Here is a 22,547-nt window from a genome sequence, read left to right on the forward strand (position 1 = left end):
ATTTTGGTGCTTATTATATTTTATGTTTCCCAGTTTGGGATCAATACAGTGCATCTATCCATCATTTGAATATGAATATATGTTTTATAAATCATATTCTTTCAATAACTTCCTTGACAATGATGAATTGTATTATCTTTTCTGGATAAACAATGACTATAATCCAGGAAAGAAAGGGGTGTGTCCTGTTTGTCTAAGGTCGGAACAAAAATCAGCTGATAGGTGTTTGGAGTCTGTGAAAGAAAAACATCCTTATATAAAACAAGTGTCCTATTTATCTAAAAGGTAACAGTAATATCTAATAGGATTTGGACATAGTGAATCATTTGATATGGAAGCATTTATAATTGATACCTCTTCAAATGAATTTATTGATGGTCCCTAAGGGAGAACGGGTGGAAAAGTAATAAAATCATTTCTTTAATTTATTTTTGGAATCATTTCAAATAGACGAGTGAAAAAATTGCTCAGTATTGATATTTAAAGTTATTTTTGTGCATCATTTAAATAATTTAAATGTGACCTGATTATTTTTTTTTCAAGTAGTGTACGCGTCTGACGGCATCGGTAACATCCCCACGCTCCCTGGTGTGCGGGAACGCCCACCTCGTGCCAACCGTCGACCAACCAGCGCCGCCCTGGAGGAGCAGCTGACGATGTCACATGACCCCAGCTAACGCGCAGCTAGCCGCCTAGCATAACAGCTGATGTAGCAGCCCAGCGGAGAACAGCTGCGGCTAAATGTGCGCGTCAGCCCCCCCACCGGGCTTCAATCGGGGATTCGACACGAAGACATGAGTGAGACACGTCGGGGAACAGCTCGTGTTTTCCCGCTGCGCAGAGTGAGTGGCTGCTGCAGAACTTAGCTTAGTTAGCTTCATGTCACCAAGTGCAGCAAGTCAGCACTGGTGCAGCTAATGCTAATGCTAACTTGACACCAGGGTGGCTGTCAAAACTGAGAGGAGACGGAACGGTGAAGAGGATTTATAGCGTTTTAAAACACGCTTTATATACGTTTATAACTGCTGTAGTTTGTTTATAAACATGTCTTACTTCTGCTGTCTGTCTGTAAACATCTATCTATGCTGTTGTTTGTTTTAAATTGTTTATAGACATATATAACTTCTGTTGTTTGTTCTCAGTTGTTTATAAACATTCATCTCTACTGTTGTTTGTTTTAAATTGTTTATAAACGTTCATCAATGATATTGTTTGTTGTCAGTTGTTTATAAATGTATAAAATAAAATGTCATATATGTTTGTTTGTTTGTTGACAAACTTTAAAGGTTAAAAAAAAAATCCTTATATAGAACAAATGTAATAACAGAATGAGATGTGATGAGAGGTATATCTCTTTTCAAAATATGTCCACTCATTATATTCGGTTTGTTTCAACCAACACGTGATTCCTGATGTTTGAAGTCAAACAGCTTCATCTCTCTGTTTCAGGTGAAAACAGCTGGCGCCTGTTGGTTGGCTGCGTGTCGGTGAACGTGTCTCTGCAGTTGTGACCCGAAGTGGCCATGTATCCTTTCAGCCGCGAGGCGGAGACCTCGCTTCAGGACCTGTTTGAGTATTTCAAGAGGTGCCTGCAGCACGGGGAGTGGGAGCTGGCCAGTGCCTGTGTGCCACAGCTGGTCCAGTCAACACACTCGGAAAACCTGCAGGACATTATTAGAGCTGTCATCTGCCACCCGTACAAGTTAGAGTGAGTCGCACATCTGTAGTTTCACAAGACACTAGGTTTTTACTTGTATTCGAGAATATGAACTGATGTGTTTTGTTTTTTTAGATGGGAGACTGTGGGAAGCCCACACAGACTGGCTTGGTTTTGGCTTCAGGTTTTAGAGAAATGGACAGAAGAGAAGGTAAAGATATGAGGAACTTGAACTTGACACCGCGTTAACACTTTCTGGTCAAATTGTCTTTAACGGGTTTGTTAACTTGGATGAAAAGGTATTTGAAACATCACCAAGCGTTTGACATGCTGTGAAAACACTTTCTTGCTTTTACCTTTCAGGTTTCTCCCGACATCAGAAGAGAGCTGGAGTTTCTTCTGCTCCTGGAGGAACTGGGTTCAGAGGGCATAGCAGAGGCTATTCTCAAGGTCACTTTTGCTCTTGTCTTAATTTATAACTGTAGATGATAATGACATTTTTTTTACCCTAGAACACAAACATTTCATCAGATCAAGTTTCCGGATATGTTCTTCCTTCTTCCATGTTGTTGTTTGTTGACAGAATACTGAGATACATTTCCTTTCAGCAGGAGTTGCATCAGGCCTACCTGAGCAGCCAGCCGGACCAAAAGGCTGTAGAGGGTTCGGGATCAACACAAGCTGCGGTTGAGTCCTGCCTCCGAACCTTGTTGGAGAAGAAGAAGCCCAGACTGGCTCAGTCTTTAGCACATTTCTTACAGGTAGAGTCGAACCCTGAGTATCAACACTACAAAATAAATAAATGCACATGAAGATATTATGGGATGATGGTCGTAGAAGTCCGTCAAGACAAAACACAATAAACACAATCTAAACTGTAATACACCTGGTGGAATTGGAGTTTTTAAGGATATTAAGTGGTGGGTGGAAATGTGAATCGGACTGTAGGCTCCTGGTTCAGATCCCAGCTTGTTTGGGGCTTTTCTCTGAGTTTGCATGTTGGACAAAATATATAATTACTTTCTTTATCTCCTGCAGGACCAGTCACCCACAGAGGACCATACTCTGCAGCACACGTTCATCCAACACATGATGAAGAAACTGGCAAAACCAGAGAAGAAGGCAAAGGAGTGGGTGGAGGAGATATATGCAGTGTTGGCTGTGATGCCGTGGAGCTCTGGCCGGAGCGCTGGGCAGTTTGAGGCTCTGTGTGAAGCGCTGTGGGCGGTCAGAGACGGACCCCTGAGAGAGGAGAGGATCCTGAGCTCGCTGCTCCGGCCTCAGTGCGACACTCTGGTCTCTCTGTACTGCTCCACTGCTCTGAGGCTGCAGAGGGATCATCTGCTGAGGAGCACGCCCGACACACAAGGTAGGCCGAGTGGGTTCACCTCTGAAAATCAGAAAAGCATTTAAATAGTGAGATGATTCTGTTATTAAAGTGCTCTCTTGCTACGTGCCGCAGATTTAGTCGTGTAAAATATCTGACAAATCAGAAATCAGTTCCTCCTCTGAGCTAATATTAAAAAGTAACGATACTGATAAGATCTTTATGGTCTGAGATTGAGATCATTGTTCACAGTGGCGGAGGGAAACTGTCGGTGTCACCGCTTTCCTCTTCTGATCACACTTCTGCTTCTGAGAGTGTCAACTCATTGTAATGACATGTTTAACATGTGACAGCTTGTGTAGCCTTAGTCACAGACTGTTGATTATTATGTCCTTTTTTTACACCACATTTAAACAATATTTGTTTTAGAATGTGATGTGGTGATGAATGGGTGAATTTTTTTGATTTACAATTTTTATTTAGTGACACAAATAGATCAAGTAAAAAAAAGAATGACACTGTTATGTAGTTTAAATGTCCCCTATACTTCCATTGTTATTGAATTCACTCATCTATTTGTTCTAAATTACCCTGCAACTTCTTGGATTCCCTTGGAATAGCAGGGTTTCCCTACTCCGTCGGCTTAAAGAGAAATGTGGCATGTATAATTCCCCACGTATCTGTCATATTGGCATTGATCTTAAAAAGTCTTTAACTCATTGAAACCTGTAGATTCCCTGAATATATCATTTTTTTAGTTTTTATTATACAGAATGCTTCATGGACATTTTTGTTTTCTTTGACGTGCTTCCACTATTATGTTTTATTTGCATCCCCCTCACAGTGGAGCTCCCTGAAGCAGAGAAGCTGGCTCTCAGTTTATGTTGCCACAAGGATCGTCCCTCCATTTGGAAGACCATCTATTTCGAGTGCCTTAGCAGTGGAAAGCACTTCCTGGAGCAGGTCCTGGTAAGTGAAAAGCGACGACCGGAAAACAGTCGGCACTGAGTTTGAATAAGAAGTAATGAAGCGCAGGCCGTCCTCTCCCTTAGCTGTTTGTAATTGACATGTTTTTGTTGTTGGTACAGTAACGTAATGGTCTGGTAAAGTTGTTTAGCAACTGCATGTGATGAAATTCAATAATGTAATGAGATTGGTTCCTTCCTGTAGGTTACTGCACTTGACCTGGTTAAACACGAGGAGTTTTCTCAGCTGAGAGAATTAGTGCGGCTGGAGTTTCGGCCATTGTCTCGTCTGCTGCTGCTGCTCGGCTGGACTCAGTGTCGCAGCCTGAGCTCGGCCCAAAAGCTGCTCAGTGTCCTTCACCGCGAGCAGGTCGGTACCGAAACCCTTCAGCTCTCCACACGTGTGTGTGCACCTCCTCCTCTACAGCAGAGACTCAACACACCTCACCAAATAACAGATTAACTAAACAAAATGAACACAACATAAAAATTACCCAAATCATTATCAAATCACACTGATACATACAGTATATTATCACCAGCAACCCAACAGAGGAAAAACTAACTTATAAACAAACACAATAAATGATTAAAAACATTCACATTGTATCTTTTTGCAGCATGTCCTTGTAATGGCCTGTTTCTGAAACCAAATACCAGAGAAAAACAAATATGGTTTGAATCATAATGTCATTTCAGCGCACATTCCTTCAACCACCCATCAAAGTACAGTATCAAAGTGTAACGCTGATGAATATTTTCAACATAAATATTTAGTATTGTGCTGAAACTGTTTCTTCTGATTTTAGGCACCAGCCAGTGACACCGTTCTGCAGGAATTTGCCAACCTTCTGTCCTCTCAGCTCGGAATACTTGAATGGTGTAAAAACAACAACCCGTAAGAATCTGCTTCTTCATTTGTGACATTTAACTGACATTGAAGTCCATCCTAATCTCTATTCTGATGCTCCTTTGTGTCTTGTTTTGTTTCTATTCAGAGGTATCTCCATGGAGGCCTTACTGACACAGCTTCACACCCTGGACAATCACTCAGCTCTCTATATTCTGCACACTCTGACTCCTCTGCCTCAGTTTGAGGAGCGCAGGATACTGGATCTGCTGCAGCAGCTGCCAAATCCACCAGGACATGGTTTGCATCACCCACTTGTTGAGTCTGAAGTATTTTCCTGAACAATCGTGTATTTGATGTTTCATGGTGACGTGACCCTGCCTGTCGTTCTTTCTGTTTGTCTTATTTCTCACAGACGACTCTGAGGCCATCAGGACTCTGAGCCCTGGTGCACAGAGGAATGTAGTTCTGTTTCAGGGCTTCTGTGTCATGAAGTACACCATCTACGCTCTTTGTGTCAATGCACATAAATACTCAAACTGCTCCGAGTGTGAGTCCATGCATCATCAGCAGCAGCAACTGCCTACTGAAGCAGAAACAGACCAGCCTCAAACCTCAACTTCCTCAGAGGGTATGTATTTCCCGTCTGTAGTGTTTTAGTTTGGTGTCACTTGTGATTCCTTTAAATACATAAGCATTTATTTTGGCTCATTTTTGTCACTGTATATAATCAGAAAGGACCGGATATAGTTAATTTGCTGTGCAGATACAATAGAAAACATTATTTGTTGTTAAAAATGAAAGCCAGAAATAGTAAACTAGTAAATATGCAAATAAAATACGATGCAGAGTAAACACAAAGAAAATATACATGAGCAAGACCCGTGTGTAAACTTACACTAACATCCATTAAAAGCCTAAATTCATGACGGAGACAAGTCAGGAGACACAACTTTAATCACATGTGATATTTTCCAGGTTTCCATCTGCAGTTCCAACACTACCTGTCAGAATGTCAGCTCTACCTGGAGGCCGTTCCAGCCATGTTCCGCCTGGAGCTCCTGGAGAACATCTTCTCCCTCCTCTTCCTGTCCACCGCTGACTTCACGCAGCAGATTCCAAAAGACAACAATGTTAATGCAAATCAGGACTGTGCGTCAGACACAAGTAACACTAATGTAGAACTAGGAGCCAAAGCACAGACGGATGAGAGTGATCACTGCAGGAGCCAGAAGCTGCGTACGAGTTCCCCAACATCCTCCCACCATGGTCACCTGGAGCTGGGACACTTCATCCAGGGCTGCAGGGGATTTGTGGTGGATGTTGCAGCCATGGAGGGTTTCCTGAAGCTGCTGAAGGAAGGGCTGGAGGGCATGTGCGTGGTGGGTCAGCAGGAGGGACAGGAGGGGGAGAGCCTCGGCTGCTCGGTGACCCCGGAGACATTCGGGGCTCGTCTGCAGAGGTTGTCCAAACGAACTGCAGAGGCTCAGTGGAGGCTGCAAATCATCACCAGCAACCAGGGCAGCGAAAATGGTGAGATGCACAGGCTGAGGATATTTCTTTAAGTATTTTGATTGACACTTCTTCTGCGTTGTTTGTAACTCTTTGCAACTTGTTGGTGAATTCACTTGCAGGCTCAGAGGGACCCTTCCCCATCTCGACGGTCGGCTATACTGCGACTACCTTGGAACGCAGTAAGAGCTCCAGTCTGAGGAGAAGGAAGAGACTAGGGAGGCGCGTAGCAGAGAGACAAACCTCCATAGAGAAACACAATGGAGAAGTCAGCACCAGTGCATCAGGTGAGCCATAAGCACCGTCTGTTAGAAATGTACATGCCCCGTCCTCATGACTCCGATCTGGGCCTTTTGTCCTTCAGGCGACTCCAGAGTAACTCTTATGAAGATGTGAATTATATTTGTGGGTTGATGATGACTTCATTTGGCCTCTGTCAGACGGTGGAGGAGGGACATTGACAGCTGGTGTGGAAGTGGAGGTTTGTCCTTGCGGAGGTCCCCACAGCTGGCTGGTCCCTGCCATGTTGTCCCCTCCAGAGTCTCTGCTCATGTCCTGCATCCGCCGAGGAAACTTCATGGAAGCACATCAGGTCTGATTATGTTTATAATAAACGTTTATTCAACATGGTGCATTGACTAAACACATTTGAATTTACTACGTTCTACAGTATTGTTTATTTGCTTTAAGTCGTGTATATATGTACAGAATTTGTGAGTTTACTTATCAATGTTTATTTTTGTGTTGATCAGATTTTCTGATTATTTCCATTTCAGGTGTCTCTGATGTTTGATCTGGGGAAGTCTCCCTTTTGTGGCGAGTTGGTGTTCATGGAGCGTTACAAAGAAGTTCTAGTGGAGTTGGAGCGGGTGGAGCAGAAGATGGATAACCAGCCTATGTCTTCGTCGTCCTCCTCCTCAGAGGGTCTGGGGTCAGCGGCTGCGTCCGGCACAGGGCGGGCTCGGCTGGGCAGCAGCGGCCTCTCCACGCTGCAGGCCATCGGAAGTGCTGCCGCTGCAGGTTCGATATTCTGTTTGACTTTTTCCCTGCCATTCATCTCACCTAGTAACTAACTAGGTTGCCTTGAATATAATAAATAAATGCATAATGAACCAACTGTTGAGGCCTCGTTCAGTTTTGGTCTTGTTGCCTCAAATCAGAGAGATTAGAGAGGTCTGGATTAGACATGTGGGTGAAGAGGAACTTGTTTGAGCCAGAAGACATTGAGCTACTTTTTTAAACTTCCCGAAATGTTTATTGAACATTTGAACAACATAATGCATCTATAGTAGAAAGCGCTCGAGGTTGAGACTAAATTATGACAATACTGTGTTTTGGAAGCAGAAAATCATAATGATGTGTCTGGGTATGCTGGAATTATTAAAGTGTATAAACAATATTCTGATTATTTAAGTTGTTTAGTTTTCAGAGTTAAAAGTCACAAAACCAAACTATATAATTGGCTCAAATTGCACAGTGTAAGGATTGTTTCCTGCTGAGTTATCACGATTGAACCCCCGGGCTTCTCTGTCTTTCCCTGCAGGTGTGGCTTTCTACTCCATCTCGGACATAGCAGACCGTCTCCTCAGTTCCCCCGCTCACCCGATGCCATCCCTGGAGGAAGAGTACTGGCTGAGCTGCTGCTCCTCAGACCCGTCTGGCCTCCTCACCACGCTGCTGGAGGAGCTGAGCCCAGCGGCCATGGCGGCCTTCGACCTGGCGTGCTGCCACTGTCAGCTTTGGAAGACGTCCCGGCAGCTGCTGGACACAGCAGAGCGCCGGCTCAACAGCAGCCTAGAGACTCGAGGTATGAAGACGGAATTTTAGGGTCATGGAGATTGCTACAGCGATGATTTAATCCAACATGGTGATTGGAACAAGACCAGCAACAGTTTAATGTGTTTTATCTGCAGCTTTGCACGGGGTAAATTTTGCTTTTCGTCTATAATCCCTGTTTTCCTCTGCAGGAGTGAGAATTGACCCCAAAGTTCCTCATTCTCAGGGGATCTGTGGATTTCCAAGGGTGTTACAACAGATCAGCAAGATCCTCAGTCACTTTGCAACAAACAAGGGCTCCGTCAAAACAGGTGAGTGTAAACCAAGTTATTATGGAAACAAGGAAATTCTTATTTTTTAATACCCCACTTACACATTTCCAATTCTGAATAAAAACTCTATTCCACTGGTCAAATTATTGAATAAATGCAGGTGGATGCTAAATGAATCTCCTGACCAGATATTTAACATCAACTCTTTAAACAGTGGAGTTCTGTTGTAACTGATCCACTCGTTCATCCACTCTTGTTCATAGAAGCTGTTATGGAGGACCCAGTGTTTTCCAGCCCGTTCGGCTGCTGTATTCAGGAAGTGCTCCTGTGTTGCAACCCCACCCTGACCGAGGAGAGCATCTCTGCTCGACTCAGTCTGGCTCAACGCCTGGAGACCACCCTGCACATTCTGAGCACCGCTACAGATAATACAGGTGAGCAGAGCAACCGCGTCAGATCAACTTAAGAATATCAGAAGAGTTCTACAACCTTTATTGTTTTTAACAGTCTTTGAGAAAGTCTGAATGTCTGGTGTTGTCTGATGCTTCCTCTCACGACAGAGGGCAGCGCAGGCAGTGCTCTTCTGGCTCTGTTAGTGGAGCAGGCCAGCCTGAAGCAGGCGGAGCTCGACGTCCACCCTGTCCGCTCCAACATGAAACAGCTGCTTCGCTCCCTGGACCAGCTCTGCCCCTTCGAGCCGGATGGAGACCTCGCCCGACCCGATTACGTTCGCAGTTTCCTTGACTACGTTAACACGTTAGCATCCGTGCTGGTGCGCAGCCTTGCTTCAGAAGGTAAAATCATTTGTCACAGAAAGTAGAAGTTTTAGCCTATTTCACATTCTTCTGTGTTATCAGTTTGCCAGTAGCAACTTCTAATTGAAGCTTTTTTTTAACTAGTTTTCTTCTGATTTTTCTCTCCTGCTTTTTGTCTCAGACCAAAGTGGTGAAGTGAAGCTTGGGAACCCACTGCTGGTTTTGCTTCAAGCCCCATTCCAGCTCCTCTCCCACCTGCTGTTTGACAGACAGGTGGCTCCTGACAGGTACGCACAGATAATTGCTCACAGCGTTAATCAAAGTGGGAAAAACTCCTGGAATCTGCCTCGTTTGCCGGATCCATCCCAAGATGTAATGGTTCCTTTCACTATCCTTCCACCAAGTCTTACGAAAATAGTCGTTTGTGTAATTCGACAGTTAAAACATAACCAACAGAACAGAGGTAGTGATATATTTGTGATAGACTTAGTTATCATTGACCATTAACTCTGCCAACAAGAGTCAGGATAGAGGAGCTGCCACAAAATGAGGGAAATTGCATCATCCAGCTTTAACATTTGTCTTGGTTTGACACTAAATGAACCACTGAGTGATTCTGACCTACTTCCTGCTCCTGTTTCTCTCCAGAGTGCTGTCCCTGCTGCAGCAGGAAGGTCTGCGACTGAGCGTCCAGCAGGTGATTGTCCAGCGATGCTGTGAGACTTTGCCCTTGTGGTTCTCATGTCCAGCTGCTGAAACAGACTCTGATCCAACCAGAAAAGATGATGGAGTGTTCAGTGTTGCCAGCTTGTCTGCCCTGCTCCAGCAGCACGCTCAGGAGCACAAGGCAACTCTGGGCATCACAGAAACTCCCTCAGTTACTCAGTCAGATGCAAGCTCGGACTCTGAGGCCTCAGTGGAGGACAACACACCAACCAACCTCTCCACCTCGCCTCCCTCTCAGTCATCATCCTCCTCCTCCTCTTCTTCCTCAAACTCTTTCCTCCTCACACCATCAGCCCTGTCTTTCCTAAAGTCTCGCTCCCCCTTACTGGCCACGCTGGCGTGTCTGAGTGCATGTAAAGGAGAAAACGCTCGGGCGCAATCCTCCGGCTGGTCGGGATATTTCCGCAGTGGACGTAAGGAGGTTGTCCTGGACGGTGAGCAGATTTCTCGAGAAGCGGATACTCTCCTGAAAGACTTTCCTATTCTCTGGGCCTATCTTCACTCCCTGGCTGAACCAGTGCTGGGCGCCCCGCTGACTGAGGGAGAGGGAGGCTCCGCTGGACTCGGGGCGGTGATTTGTGGGAAACCTCTTGTCACTCTCCTGCTGTCTGGGCCACAGGAAGGAGTTACCCAGGCTGTGGCAGCTGAGGCCTTCCAGAAAGCCCTTTCCTCTAAAGACCTGTCCCGGGCTCTCAGCCTACTGGAGCTGTATGGGCAAGGCTGCAGCCAGGAGGGGGCGCTAAGAGACCAGCTGCTTGCCTATGCTGCTTTGGAAGGTGAGAAAAGCTGGTAGATGTATTTTAGTGGAATGTAGCAGATTGAAGTTCATGTTGGCTCTTGCATGCTGTAAATAAATGATAATATGGTGATGTGATATAATAACGTTATCAAGTATTGATTAATCTTCATCATAGATTATTTATATGGGAAAAAAATAGGTTCTCATATGTTAGAAGTGGCTGCTTTATATTTCTGTTTAAAAACAAACAATCACACAATTACATAACAAAAAGATGAGTCTTTGTTTGTCATATAAATTTCTTTTAGATCTTGAATTTATCGTTATCTTGAGATCAGAACCACTTTTTCAGATTGGCACCACAATTACAGGAAAATACGTATTTAAATAGTATAATATTGTGTGAATGTCGCAGTTGTTTCCAATGTGATACATGTTTGTTGGTCTGATTGTGTTCAGATGGTGTTGAAGGCACAGGTCAGCTGTTCCGCGTGCAGGACGCGAACCTGCGAGCCCGTGTTGCCCTGCAGGCTCTGGAGCGATGGCCCCTGTCTTCCTGCCTGGAGCTGCTGGACTTCTGCCTCAGTGACCTGAGCACTGCGGCCTCGCTGAGAACCGACTTGGAGCTGAAGAAGAAAGAACTGGACATCTATCGCTGGGTACAGTGTTAATCACAGAAACAGATTCTTCCCTGTGCTGTAAACGGCCAAACTGACTTTGACGGGCAGGTCTGTTGTGTGTTTGCGAGAGGCGGCGGCAGAAAAGGATCTATACAGTACATAATATGTCACACTAAAGAAAATATACCCATGCATCTCTTGTCAGGACAAGCACCAGAAAAAGAAATGTCACAGCTTCAACTCAAAGATGTGAAAGCTTGTGTTAAGCTTGAGTTACATATTTCACATTTCATGCTTTTACTTGTTCAGTGTCAACTTGGGTTCTTGGATCTCAGCCTGAGGATCATTTTAATTTGACAGTTTGCAGGTTGAGAGTTTCGTTACCAAGCCCTATGTTGGCGTGGTTTGAACTTGAATTGCCTCAGTTATATAATTTGACTTTCCAATGTGCCAAGTTTCCGAGCTTCCTTCTCTTCTCACAGATGTTGAATCTACAGCCTCGGTTGCCCTGGGCTGCGTGGCAGGAGCTGAGGAGCGAGTCGAAGACAAACCCCGAGGCCATGTTGTCCCGGATGTTGAAGGCAAAAGTAGGTCCAACAGACCTGCAGCAGTGTAGTTAATAAACTAATAAACCTACCACAATTTGACACGTACTATAATCTCAAAAATACATGTTTAATTATATAATAACCATATTATTTTGCAGGAGTTTTCTCTGTGTGCACAGTGGGTGGAGCTGTATCCTGTGTCCGAGCAGCTGAGGCTGCAGCTGAAGACTGAGCATCTACTTCACCTGCTGGAGAAGGGACAGACAGACGAAGCGTTTCAGGTACACAGTCGTCAAAACGTGTTTCAGGAAACTCGTACTAAATGCAGAGGACAATCCTATAATGGAATGAATATACATTTATACATGTACAAATATATAGCTTGTCGAGTACAACACAATCTCTGAGCCCATTGGCTACTGTCTGATGAGATATTTGCCTTTTTTCCCAAAGTCTTATCCCTCACCAACAGATACTGTATATTCACATGCAGAATCTTTTGATAGAGTTTACATACATCATAATGCATAATTACATGCTTGGTCCCTCCCCCCCTTTATTTTTTTTCTGTGTCCCTTGTGTCTTCAGTTACTCGAGGGCCTCTCTGATTTCGTGGTCGGCCTGAAGATCTGTGAACACGCTCTGGACCGCTGCCCCGGCCTGGCCGCCTGTCACTTCCTGGCTGACTATCTCACCCTGCATTTCCAGAGGCAGGTGTCTCCCTCGCGAAGACAACACATCCACGCTCTTCATCTGGGCTCGAAGGTTTGTGAATGTGAAGATGTGCACTGATCCAGTTATCCTGTACAATAAGGACAGGAAGTGTAGTTTGTGCTCATACATTCCAGTGTTGTGGAATTTCAGTTGGCGTCATCATCCGTCAGGGCTCAATAAAGTTTTTCTTGAGTCTCGATTACACAGACAAACGTTCATGAAACTGGGAAGTCTGACTCTATTCATTAGAGATCACCCCCAGTCATTGTATAATATATTACATAACACTCAGTATTAATGCTTAACTTCTGCTATGATATAGTTTTCTACTATTTTTAATGAGCATGTTATATATCACTAAACTTAAATTATTTACAGACAATGTGAATGTGCAAGTCAAAGGTTTATGAGCTGGGCACCGTTAATATGTTATTATAACCAAATGACATGTGCAGAGTGAAACCCAACTGCTTTAAGGAAAATGTGGTTTTATACCATAAGAGCCTTTTCCTTTGACAGCAGCTGAATTGCTTCATATCGTAATGTGTTAATGTCAGTGACTGTGTTTCCTCCTCCAGGTGCTACTGACACTGCCCCCAGCAGCCAGGCAGGACTATTTCCCCCTGCTGTCCGAGCCTCTGCTGATGCTGGAGCAGCTTCTGATGAACCTGAAGGTGGACTGGGCCGACATGGCAGTGAGAACCCTGCGGAGCCTCGTGGTGGGTCAGGAGGCCGGCTTTGGTGCTGAAGCCATCGATAAACTCCTGGCGGACTACGCCTCCAAGGCCCTGGACTTCTCCTGTGCCCCCAGAGAGCGGAGCAGATCCGGTCAGAGCACAGCACACAGTGGCAATGACGTGTACATATACTCTGGGCATCACATCGCAATACTTTTTATCTAAATATGACCGAAACTATTTTTTAAGCTTATTTTTGTAGCTAAAAAGTGGATCTTGACACAAACATTATGTGTGCTGCTCTCAAGCTCAGTTCAGTGACTATTCTCACATTACTGGCTTTTCTGTTTCGCATGTATGTACATGGCTATACTGATTTATATTTAATTTTCCAGACTCTGTGATCAGCCTCCAGGACTCGCTGATGCAGTGTCCTGCTCAGGACAGCTGCTCCCTATCGTCCAGTCAAATCGAGTCTCCAACGCCCTCCACAAGTGAGACATTTCTACATGTTTAACAGTCATAAAATAATGACGTGATATCATCGAGGGAATGTTAGGCTCTTCCCTCAAGGACTCATTAGTTAACCAGTCTTTTTTTTTCACAGTTGAAATTCTCTCAAAGCACAGAGAACATAAAAGATTCAGATAATGTTCTCTGCTGTAAATTCGATGTCAGTTGCACTTGTGCTGATTTAGGTTCCCAGTTTAAAAAGTGCGTTCTTAATATTTCATCACAGGCAGCACTCCTACACGCACGTCCTCCTCGAACAGCTTGGACAGGGAGAGGGATCGAAGCTCAGCAGGGAGGAAACGTCGCTCGCCTGCCAAGTTCCAGCCTCCGGATCAACCCCCCAGTCGTAAAGACTGGGTCCCTGACACCCAACAGCATGTGTGCATGGTCTGCCACCGAGAGAGGTTCACCATGGTGAGTGGGTCAAACGCTGCGAGACTCACTGGCGTTCTCATAAATCTCAAAGACATACTTGCTACTTGTAGTTTTGGTAGTTAATGCCTGTGTAGTTATAAAAAACTTATTTGATTACATGACCTTTTCAATGAACAAGATTTGTTTCCTATTCAGGCCAGTGTGGAAAATTAATGAAAGGCTTATTTAACAATTTGTTCCACTCTATAAAAGACATCTTTTAAATTGTTGTCTTTTTTAAAAGGGATGAATGTGAAAGAAAAAAATGAAAGTAACATTGCTGTTGATTTCAATAGTCTAGGATCCAACATTAAACTTTTCTCTGTTAGTATTTGTTGTCTTTAAATTTTTCTCCCCCACTAGTTCAACAGACGGCATCACTGTCGGAGATGTGGTCGTCTTGTTTGTCACGCGTGTTCTGAGCGTAAGATGCTGGTGGATGGAAGTCCAGGAGAAGAAGTCCGAGTCTGTGACCAGTGTTACACCTACTTCCACGCAGAGTGAGATCCTGTAGAAAACACTTCACACTGTACAGATAATGACAGAACTCTGACAACTGTTTTCCTGTAGTTGGAAATAATTTCAATGGAATAATATATATGTTTTGGTGCAAGAGAGGTGCAGGTGCAAATAGAATATATTTTAATTTAAGACATATCTTTTACCCTCAGAGCATTTGACAGCGAGATGCTGCTTCTGCAACGGACTGGAATAAACGAGTTACACCACATTCAAACACATGAGGAGTTGTTCTTTGTTGTAGAAAATCATGAGATTTTACCACAAAATCTTGAACTTTGTACCTTAACGCTGCGATTACCGGTCTGGATTCATGTTTTCAACAGAAATGTGCTTGTGATTTGAATTTTGTTTTTGTTTTTTTGCAGTTCTGACGACGAGATGGAACAAGGTGAAGGTACGACTACAACATCGACTTCCTCTTTGCTCTACTAGAGAAAGAAAACAGTATTTTCCATATAACAGGATGGAGAATTTATCTTTTATAAAGTGATTATTAAATATGAAAACAGTGATGTTGAACTCCTCGTGTGTTGGCTGTGCAGTGGCTGGCAGCCTCGCGGTGACAGAGGGAGACTTAGATGGGATGATGCATCTGCCTGAAGTGATCCAGCAGCAGATCCAACTCAGCACAAACTCTGCAGAGAACCAGCTGCTGCGGAGCGAGTTCTACTACGAACAGGTCTGGATCTGAACATCTATCACCTCGCAGGGGGAAAAGGACTGAGCTCTGTGCAGGTTACATTTACACATTCGTCAGTCTCTGCTTGTTTGCATTGAGAGCAACAGAAGCAAAGCTGAAAGATCTCAAACACTCGTTTTCACACCTCTCTTGTGTTTCTTGTCTTAAACTGTCAATTTATCACTGAGGTTAGTGCAACAAGCATAAAGTTCAAGGTTGTTTTTCTGCATATTTCCTGCATCGTTAATAACCAGTCCGCCTCTCGTGGAATTTTCCAGGAGGATACATCAGGATTGAAGATGTTCTTTTCTCAAAACCCTCTAGGCTCCCAGTGCATACCTCTGCGTGGCCATATTGTCTCTGCACAGCGACCAAACAGCGTGTGGACACCAGCTCATCGTCCACTGCCGCTCCCTGTCCTGCAAGCTGACCAACCCGGAGGTGGACGCCTGCCTCCTCACCGACATCATGCAGCAGCTGCTCTTCAGCGCCAAGCTGATGTTCGTCAAGGTCGGCCGCAGCCAGGACCTGGCCTTGTGTGACAGGTGAGATTGATGTGATGCTGAGGTAATATCCTGTGTGTCACTGTCACTTCTGTGTGTCTCACTCACTCTTGTTTCCACAGTTACATCAGTAAAGTCGATGTGCTAAAGATTCTTGTGGCGGCAAATTACAAATACGTTCCTTCTCTGGACGACATTCTGGAGGCGACTGCTGTCACTCGTCTTCGTAATCAGCTGCTGGAGGCCGAGCACTACCAGCTAGCGGTGGAGGTGAGGCCACTGGTGCTTTAGTCTTATTATTCATTGTCTCCCATGTATTTGTACAGGACCCTGCACAGAATTCTGCTCTAATAAGGCAGTTTATTACTCCACCATACTTAAATTAAATAAAAATGATATCTCTGAAAACTCAACGTCATGGCTGCTTCTAACTTTCCGTGGTGTTTGGCTGCTAGGTGTCCACCAAGAGCGGCCTGGACCCTGGTGGCGTGTGGCAGGCGTGGGGGATGGCCTCTCTGAAGGCAGGGAACCTCTCAGGGGCGAGGGAGAAGTTTTCCCGCTGCCTGAAAGGTCCAGTGGACAGAAACCAGCTCAGCCTGGGTCCTTTACTGCTGCAGGAGATCGTCCAGCACCTGGAGACCATCGTACGACCCGCTGGGGCCACGGTAGGATGATGCTCTCACTGTGGTGTTGTTACCTAACTGCTACTGCCACTGTGTAAGGCTGGGGTCGATGAGCCATGGTTAGCCACAAGGACTCGCCACAAGTACAGCACAACAATTGTTACTTGTGTATATATATATATATATGCATAGTGTAAGATTTTCAATGTGACAAAAGGAAAAAAACATAAGTGCAAAACAAATGACAAATAAATCAAATCTAAAATATATAAACATTAAATATCTGTTGCTATTTATTCTATTTTTCTAGCTCTGTAATTGTATGATGACACTTAGTGGTCAGGTTGAGTCACAGTCTGGACCAGTCACTCAGAATGTGCAGAGCTACACCCCCCTCCCTCCCCCTGGAACATGAAGCCTTAGGAATCTCACACGTATCGTCCGGTGCCAGGGGACTGATGCTATCATTTAATATTTTCCCCTCGATGTGGAGAAGATATTAAATTATCTGTGGTGGGTGTTGACCTGATTTCATGTCGGTGCTTTGCTCAGTTTGTTTGGCTCTGCATTTGTTTGTGGTCGGTGACACCTGTTCTGTCTGACCCCATGATGAACTTTGAATAAAAGCAGCACTACAGGGTTCTTCCGGATGTGTGATGTTAAACAATATTTCCATCAGAGCATAATTTCACTATCCTTTTGTCTTCTGTTTGTCTCTGCGTCAGTCTTCTGGCGAGGACATCTTGGCATCGCTGCGGGAGCTGGAGGACGTGCTGAGCGACACGTGTCCTGTCGAGCGTCCAGAGGGACCAACGCAGAGCGGCGACCTCCACCAGGAGTGTCTGTACTACCTGAACTCTTATGGCACTCACCTGTCACTCATCAGCTTCTGGGTGCGGCATGACTCCATGACCGAGGCCCTGACGTACCTGCTCAACAAGGTAAGACATTGATCTCTGGGTATGTCTGGCTGGAAGTCATCATAGAGCCCTGTCAACAAATTTCAGATTTGATTTGACTACCGGTTGCTGCTAAGATCTCAGATTTCCCGTACTTAGCAAAGTGTTTTAAAGCTCAAGTTTGAGTAATACTATTAACATAAGTTAAATCTATATACGTATACATATCCAAGATTTATATCTGGCATCAGTGGCAACATTCCTGTGTTGTTGCACTGGTAGCAATGTGTATTACATCAGTCAGCAATGATTGGTTTACCAGAGCTAAATATGGAAGCATTCATTGAGAGAGAATGCTTGCAGAGATATCTAGGGTGTAGCGTTCGGCTCCCATGGCGAGGTCATGAGTCATAATCTCATGTCGATGCTGTTTGTTTAAATAGTTTTACTGCCAGAGAATCTCGGCCCTGCGTGTTTCCTAACTACATTTGCATGTTTCCTGCAAAGTCTAAAAATTTGCCCCAGTTTGTTTTGAATGGAGACAAAATGCAGTTACGTGACTAATCGTCCCTCGAAAACAAGCTGACGTGTGTTTTCCTGCTCGGTCACGGCTCAGGAGTGCCCAGAGGAGGTGTTTCTAGACGGTGTGTTGCAGCCCAGCCTGGAGCGGGGGCGTCTTGGCACACTGCAGGGCATAATGGAAAAACTGGACCCAGGCCTGGAGACGTGCAGCCGCTACCTCCTCGCCTCCTGCCAGTTCCTGCAGCGGCGGGGATACTTCAATACTCTCTACCAGCTCCAACAGTTCATGATGGTTAAGAGTCTTTTCATGTTTTTTCACATTTGTTTTTTATCACTTTAGACTTTAAGTAGCATTTGAAAGTAAAGAGAAAGACGGATGAGAGAGCAGAGTGGGAGAGATGCAGCTAAACTTCTGTCCCTCAGCCAATTCAACCTCAGATTAGTGTCAACTCTTTTCTCCCAGACAGGCAGATATTGTAAAAGCATCAGATAGTTTTGATTCCAGACAGATAATGAAGTTGTACCTCTTTCGTAATACTTCAAATATTCTGTACCTGTACAGGATCATGTACGTGCAGCCATGACCTGTATCCGATTCTTCACACACGGAGCCGGTTCGTACCTTCAGCTGGGAGAACAGCAGGTACGTCTCATTTTCCACATCTATGCAGTCTGCTGTTTCCTGCTTGTTTGACGACGTGTGTCTGCCTTCGATCTTTCACAGCGCTGGCTGGTCCAAGCCAAGGAGCACCTGAGGGCGTATCTTCAGGAGCTGCAGGGTCGGGGCGCCGGGAGGAGAAAATCTCAGGTCAACTCGTTCAGGAAGATGATGTCGTCCAGTGACGTGTCCAGGTTACTTCATAAATCTTCATTTCAGTGTCACAGGATTTAAGTAGATCCCTACTAGTGGCTATTTATCAGAGAAAGGAAAGTATCATTAACATGTTTGCTTCCTGTCAAGTAGACTCTTACGTGTGGTCCTCCGCTGTCTCTCAGGCACATGAACACGATCGAGCTCCAGCTGGAAGTGACCAAGTTCCTCGCTCGCTGTGAGAACGCTGCTTCCTCCAAGAGTCCACCGACCAGCACACCTTCCTCCCAGTCCTCTGCAACCAGTTCACCGCCCACTCTGTTTGGAGGGAGTCCGATGAAGGTTGAGGTCGCCTGTAAGGTGAGGTTTCAATCGGGATCCTCCCAGTACGCAACAATCAAAAGTCCCATTAGATCAGTGTGGTTTCAATATTCTTGGTATAAAACCCTGAGTTAGAGATTAATGAATTCATGAGAGCAGACATAACAAAGGAAGTGCTTATGAAAATGAGATTAGAGTCAAATGTATGTGTGAATAAAATATTGAATACCTGTTTTTTTCTATATTTTGAAAATTTTGTGTAAAATCCAGTTAATATACATTTTAATTGCAGGTCATGCTCGGAGGAAAAAACATAGAGGAGGGGTTTGGCATTGCCTACAGAGTGATACAGGTACGTTCCCACATGAGTCAGTATTTGATCTGCTTTTCAAACTAGATTTATTCCATCCGATGGAGACAATAAAAGCAACTGACTGTGACCTTGACTAGTGTTTACTTACTCATGCCAAATAAATGTGCTTTCATCAGGATATGACTGTTCCTTGTCAGAGTTTTGACATTTCTCTGTTGCTTCCTGGCTCAGGACTTCCAGCTGGAGGCGCAGGCCGTCTTCATGCGTGCCGGTCAGCGGCTGGTCAGACAGCGGCAGTACGGAGCCGTGCGGCAGCTCTTCAAGTGCGTCAGCGAATCAGGCACCGCCACCAAAAACGACTGCGACGCCCTCATCCTCAGCTGTGTCTCCATCGCAGATAAGGGGCCGTCTGATGTGAGTTTAATGTCAACAGAGTTTGACCATGACTTGGCTCCATGTTGTTTTTTGGTCACAGAGACGTTTTTTGTCCTTTTTCTGATTTAGGCGAGGGAACTGGAAAGTCTCATCCTAGAAACCAAGAGCACAGAGAGCAAGGTAGTGTGAAGCTGATCAGGTTCTGTCCTCCTCCGTCTTTCAACGTGAATATTTGTTTTTTTACGATCCTGTTGGAGAAAAACATGAAACTCTCTTCACACCTCTTGTGTGTCCGCAGATCAAAGCTTACCTGCTGTGCGCTAAACTGCGGCCGGCGTACCTGCTCGCCGTCAAGCTGGAGGCGAGCCGCGCGGGCCCGCTGGTCCAGGACGTCCTGCAGGCGGCCGAGGGAGCGCAGGACTCAGTGATGCAGAACATCTGTCGCCAGTGGCTGTCTGAACATCACAACAAGTCATCTCAGCAGCGCCCGGGCCGGCCCACGGCCAGGTAACAGCACGACGGGGGGATCACACCGAGCACTTAGACTGAGAAACAGAGCACAGACGAGAGGATTCCGGGTTTCTGATGTCACCCGGGTCTATCGATGTGTGGCTGAGTGGTTGAAACAGCCACTTCCCATCCACTAGTTTATTAAAACATCAGAAAATTCAAGATTGAGCCACTTTTGAGAGATTCTCTGTTCTGTGATGAGATCCTAGAACCTCTCCCACTTGGTCTTTGTCTCCAGATGCCTCAACACCAGCATAAACTGGGTAGCAAGGATCTAACCAAGGGTTAAGAGGTTTCCTCTGTTTTAGCATCACACTCAAATAACGCCCTCCGACTCCTGATGGACGGTTTGAGAAATGCTTCAGAGTCGATGCAGCTGAAACAGAAAGATCTTCTTCTTCTTGTCTAAACCAGGCTCCTCCTTTACCCATTATGCAACTTGACTGTCGACAGATCAGTCCGATGTTTGTTTGTTGTGGTAACGGAGGATAATTCTGCCCTGGGTGCTGGCCTCAGATCAGCAGTAGCCTCCACCGATTTCACGCAGCTCCCAGTGAAGACACAACCGCATTCACACAGCAACAACAGACTCTGCCATGTGAAATTTGATCACTATTAACCAAAGTAAGACAGTTTTTAATATTTTGTAATATCTGGACTGTAGGTTGGAGCTAGAATGGGGTACTGGAGTAAGAAAGAATGGATGTGGTGTCTATGCTAACATTTGACTAAATTGTCAATTCATTTGAAATCAGTTTTTCTGACTTCCGGTGGGTTTAAGTCTGACATCGCTGCAGTGATGTATAGTGTGTGTGTGGATTCCTGACTCGAGCCCTCGGGACCAGTCTGGACTTGTCGGCAAACCAATGAATCGCTCTGGGTTCATGTTTTAAAATCATATTCAGGTCACAAAAAGCAAATGTCGGGTCGGCCTCGTTCTCTCAGGCTCGGTCGGGTTTAGACAGAAAACTGCAGCCTGAGCTTCACCCTCATGCACAGGTGAACTCGATGACCCACACTTCTTGTCCACTGATACCAGGTCAGAGCCTGGGACTCAGAGGGGAAACAGAGATTGAGGGCAGTGGAAGGGTCTAGAACCCCTGATGATTCACCAACGTGCTTTATTTACATTCTTGACATATTTTGCTGTTATCTCTCATCTGTAGTGAACTTGAGAACAGTTTATCTGTGGAGTCACAACAGACACAGTTACACAACACAAGCATATCTTTGCAGTGAGGCAGTAATTGACAAAGGTTCGTCTCCTACCTCAACCTAAAGGGAAAATGTCTTCAACTGGAAAGCCTCTTGTTACGTGAAGGTCTTTCGTCTCCTCATTTCTATTTCCTAGTTGCGTCTTTGTGTGTTTAAGGTTTTTTATTCATTCATTCAAAAAGAAGTGTAATCTGCCAAGAACTGTTCATGTTATCCTGATGAGGCTGTTTCCCTGTTTTACATTGTACAGCACCTTTTCTGTCCAGCTTTCAGCAAATGTTCCCTTTTAACAAGGGAAGTCAAACAGTATTTAAGGGAATCTGAAGAGTTTTACGTTGGATACAGAAAGGGACCGATTATAGATCAGGTTTAATTCATCATCCATAGAATCAACTCTGTCGTGATTCGTCCCGTCTCTGGACGAATGGTTTTTACATCTCCTCTTGTGTCCTCCTGTGTTTTGGTTGTAATTACTCAGAGTCTCTCATTTTAAATTTGGGCTTTGTTCTCATCGGAAAGTCGTAATCATGAACTTACACAGATAATGAGTCGTATAACGTTGCTAAAAAGGGATCTAACCATGCTCACGTGATGTCCGTCGATGTGTCTTGTTGTTTCTCCTGTTTTTCCACAAACCTTGAAACGGGAAAGTTCAGTGCAAACGTAGTGACGCCATTAATCCTATCTTTTAAATTCTCTCACACGACAATCGCCCGTATCGCTGGAGCTGCCTTTCTGAGAATGTTTATTTCCGAGCTATTCTGATCTCACGGTCAGGAAGTACACCTTCATTTCAGAGGAGATACTGGGTTCTCTCTCTCTCTCTGCCTCGGGTCCCAGTGCTGTACTGGTCTGAGGACTGACGCCCACAGTTCTCCCTGTGATGGCGAGTGATGATGGGCGAGAGATAGAAGGAGAAACCAGTTCAGACTTTTGAGATGTACGCGTACGACATTCTTGCACTTCCACTGTTGTTTCATCACTGCCGCACTTTATATTAGTGAGTTTTTAAAATAATGAACTTCTTTTTGGGGGGGAAATGAAAATACTGAATAAAGTAACTGCTTCACTGATGCAGGAAGTCATGATTTTAAAATATACTGGATTTTGCCATCCCTTGTAAAAATGAAAAAAAATTAAACAATAAAAAGACATGTAATAAAAGCTTTGAGCGTGATGCTTCCGGGCT

At 44.9% G+C, this 22,547-nt stretch overlaps 1 protein-coding gene across 1 annotated transcript; it reads left to right on the top strand.

Moving 5' to 3' along the window:
* The first annotated feature begins 703 nt into the window (after positions 1–703).
* On the top strand, positions 704–22,535 carry zfyve26 (zinc finger, FYVE domain containing 26). The gene is made up of 43 exons (XM_062396724.1): positions 704–842; positions 1,450–1,708; positions 1,793–1,868; positions 2,021–2,107; positions 2,269–2,418; positions 2,696–3,026; positions 3,829–3,953; positions 4,155–4,319; positions 4,759–4,847; positions 4,948–5,099; positions 5,215–5,430; positions 5,778–6,332; positions 6,434–6,598; positions 6,752–6,903; positions 7,088–7,331; positions 7,855–8,118; positions 8,279–8,398; positions 8,623–8,793; positions 8,920–9,153; positions 9,296–9,401; positions 9,763–10,616; positions 11,039–11,238; positions 11,682–11,786; positions 11,906–12,028; positions 12,336–12,512; positions 13,040–13,289; positions 13,534–13,632; positions 13,878–14,065; positions 14,429–14,565; positions 14,953–14,981; positions 15,130–15,266; positions 15,591–15,811; positions 15,892–16,039; positions 16,225–16,434; positions 17,118–17,333; positions 17,908–18,105; positions 18,376–18,456; positions 18,538–18,665; positions 18,810–18,984; positions 19,238–19,297; positions 19,490–19,672; positions 19,763–19,813; positions 19,932–22,535. The coding sequence occupies exons 2-43, from the start codon at positions 1,524–1,526 to the stop codon at positions 20,142–20,144; spliced, it is 7,770 nt and encodes a 2,589-aa protein (XP_062252708.1). The 5' UTR covers positions 704–842; positions 1,450–1,523; the 3' UTR covers positions 20,145–22,535.
* Positions 22,536–22,547: the final 12 nt, after the last annotated feature.

The sequence above is a fragment of the Platichthys flesus genome, chromosome 10, assembly GCF_949316205.1.
Source record: "Platichthys flesus chromosome 10, fPlaFle2.1, whole genome shotgun sequence".
Taxonomy (NCBI): Eukaryota; Metazoa; Chordata; class Actinopteri; order Pleuronectiformes; family Pleuronectidae; genus Platichthys; species Platichthys flesus.

What these genes read in the sequence shown, in the direction of transcription:
- zfyve26 (XM_062396724.1), top strand. Translation starts at nt 1,524, where the DNA reads ATGTATCCTTTCAGCCGCGAGGCGGAGACCTCGCTTCAGGACCTGTTT. An exon ending in CTTTAGCACATTTCTTACAG is followed by an intron (nt 2,419 to 2,695) that starts GTAGAGTCGAAC and finishes TATCTCCTGCAG; the next exon opens with GACCAGTCACCCACAGAGGA. An exon ending in GTCTCCAACGCCCTCCACAA is followed by an intron (nt 13,633 to 13,877) that starts GTGAGACATTTC and finishes ATTTCATCACAG; the next exon opens with GCAGCACTCCTACACGCACG.